The sequence below is a fragment of the Fusarium proliferatum genome, assembly GCF_900067095.1.
Source record: "Fusarium proliferatum ET1 genome assembly, contig: FPRO_scaffold004, whole genome shotgun sequence".
In the NCBI taxonomy this organism is placed as follows: Eukaryota; Fungi; Ascomycota; class Sordariomycetes; order Hypocreales; family Nectriaceae; genus Fusarium; species Fusarium proliferatum.
The window spans coordinates 749,881-752,654 of record NW_022194793.1 but is presented as its reverse complement, the minus strand read 5'-3'; the positions used below and the strand labels follow the sequence as shown (position 1 = coordinate 752,654).

Below are 2,774 nucleotides of genomic sequence, written 5' to 3'. Positions count from 1 at the left end.
ATACTAAGAACTCTCTCCGGACTTGATACTACTAGGTCTTGTCGACAGCACTGACCCAAGTCCCTGTGCCTGGACCTCGAAACAGCCCCCCGTCAAACTTGGTCTCCACCCTGGGGACAGTGCCGGGTGTTGTACTAAACACTCCCCTCCATCATCTGCCGTTCCTCTGGCCGCCATCCATTTCCATATACAAGTACACACTTGCACCATCAACCTCAAACATCACTTCCCTGGTGTCTTGAGTATCGTATTGTCCCTTCGCTTCCCCCACACCTTGCGCCAAACACGTCTCGCGAGATTCTTTTATCTCGACTATCTTGTTTGGCCTGATCTGTATCGACATTGATGTTCTCAGGACCACGTTACTAGTGACGGGTCAAAGTCCAGACAACTTGGTCTGGTTGAAGAAGCGGCAGAGTTGAATAGTTTATGCTCCCATGACAACCGCAACGGCATACCCGGCCACTATGGCAGATTTGAGAGGACACCCAGGGCATTCAAGCATGTGGTCAAGTTACGGAGGCTCAGTACACATACCAGGTCGAGTGACAGATCCCATGCCATCAACTTCTTCGCCGCTCTCAGGACGGACTAGTAGTAATCATACCGAGATGGATCAGCCCTCTTACCCCTACAGCCGATATCCCCAAGACGACCAAGAAGCATACGACAGACCTGCGCACCCAGAAATTGTCTCACATCACGGCTACCCAAACCTGAAGAGGTCTTTCTCTGAAGCAGAACCACCTGCTTACCAGGAAATTGTCCAGGATCTCCGTGACGACAGCTCCAAGATGACAGCCAGCCACGAGCACAAGCTCTTGGCCTTCAAGAGGACACAGGATAAACACACCATAGTTGACCAGCAAGGCCGCATGCAACAACTAGAGTTGTCCGCTCAACTCCACGGGATGTTCTTCCTTTCCGAAATGCCTGCGAATACATCAGATGGCTCGCTCAGACAGCCTGAGTTGACCTGTTACCGAAGAAATCTATTTCAAATCAGCGGCACTCTTGTTACACCACGAGGTCAACTGTCTGTGATCACCGAATCTGGCGAGACTGTTGCAGTCAGCAACATGGAAGTTACTATTTCTGCCATTGAGTCTGTTGATGGCAACCCGGTCCGATTAATCGTGATTCCGTGGAAAACCCCTCCACCAAACTCACCAGAGACAAACCAAACCCCAGATCAAGAACCGCAGTCTCTGCCCCTAATTCCTTTCCAGGACGATGGGACAGAATCTGATGGCGAATATGCCGTGTACCCCATTGGGTGGCGACGCCTTCAATTCAGGATGTAAGTCATTGGCTGCACTGGCAACACTCGCTTGCTAATACGATCACAGTGCAACTGCAAACAATGGTCGTCGAAAGGAGCTCCAGCAACATTTTGTCCTTCATCTCAAAGTCGTTGGAACATTGGCCAACGGTAACAAGACTGTGCTCACGGAATCCACGACGGCGCCCATCGTCGTCAGAGGGCGAAGCCCTCGTAACTTTCAAGCGCGAAAGGAGATCCCTTTGTTGGGATCCAGTGCAGGATCTCGAGGACAAGCCCTTGTGGAAACTGGAGTGGGAGTTGTTGCGGGCCCCCTAAGCGCAAAGCACCAGGAAGCGAAACCGAGAGGCATTGACGCTCAGCTCCCACGGACAGCTTTTACCTTTAACGCGCCAAAGATCCCGGGCACACAGTTAGGCCCAATAAGATCTAAGTGAGTTTGCTCCTGGGTCGACTTGGTTGTATCTAGATTTGGTACTGACCGATTTGTAGCTCATATCCAACTTGGGGAACACCGCCGGCCCAGGTGCCCTTGGGTCATATCCAAACCTCCGGTGCAGAGAGTTACCCTGCGGCATCAATGGGCCCTCTGGCTGGTACGGCCAGTTTCCCTGCTGAATCACAAGGAATGCCCATCCAATCATCGATGGAACCCCCTGTGCCCATATCCATGGTAACGAATGATTCGGAGCACCCACCAGTCCGATCCCAATATACTTATGATATGCAGACAACGACTGGCCCTCCGCAGTTATCGATACATACCACTCCGCTCGGAAGCCATGACCAGGCCATGAACATCCCTCGTTACGTCGATAATCCAAGGCCGTTGAAGAGCCCACGACACATGAGTCATCCCTCGATAAGGAGCGCGGGCTCAGTAGCGAACACCGACGCCTCTCCAGAATATCGATACGCCCCGTATGCCCCCGTGAACTCGAGTTCTAGCGAGGTTGCGCAGCCTAGTTACAACCCAGAAACATCTGGGCCACCTTCAGTGCCTGCAAGGGACTACTACGCCCCTGCGCATACCTGGACATCAGCGTCTGGGGAGCATAGTACGAATCTGGCATATGCCAGCACTGCTGAGTCGCGACCATACCCTTTCCCTCAAGACGAGTACAAGAGTACACCTGCGGGATCGTCGCCAACGAAGACCGAATCGAGCCAGCCGCAGGGTTCGTCTGTCTATAACGGAGCCGCGAGAGGCTCTTTTGATGCCATGCATCAGTATTCCTGGAATGGGAACTAGACTTCTATGTCTTATTTTATCCACAGTTAAGAAGCTCGCGTTTGACGATACAAAAAGTTGCCATCAAAAGATGTTGGCCTAACGAGAAGCATGACAACCACTGAACTTGTGGAGCGCTTGGTTCGTTTGTCAGTGAGCTTGTAACAATACCTACTGGAGTTTTTCTATTTTTTTTTTCTATTTTTTTATTTTTTTTTTATGACGGATGGTGTTGGCAATCTGAATTGGGCGGCTTGCACT

The 2,774-nt window shown here is 51.4% G+C and overlaps 1 protein-coding gene across 1 annotated transcript; it reads left to right on the top strand.

Annotated features, from left to right (window-relative positions):
• Window positions 1-467: 467 nt before the first annotated feature.
• On the top strand, window positions 468-2,534 carry FPRO_04438 (uncharacterized protein; the record flags this gene model as incomplete). The annotated part of the gene is made up of 3 exons (XM_031229948.1): window positions 468-1,300; window positions 1,350-1,715; window positions 1,775-2,534. 3 exons carry the CDS (start codon window positions 468-470, stop codon window positions 2,532-2,534), a joined length of 1,959 nt encoding a protein of 652 aa, XP_031080134.1.
• Between the last annotated feature and the right edge of the window lie 240 nt (window positions 2,535-2,774).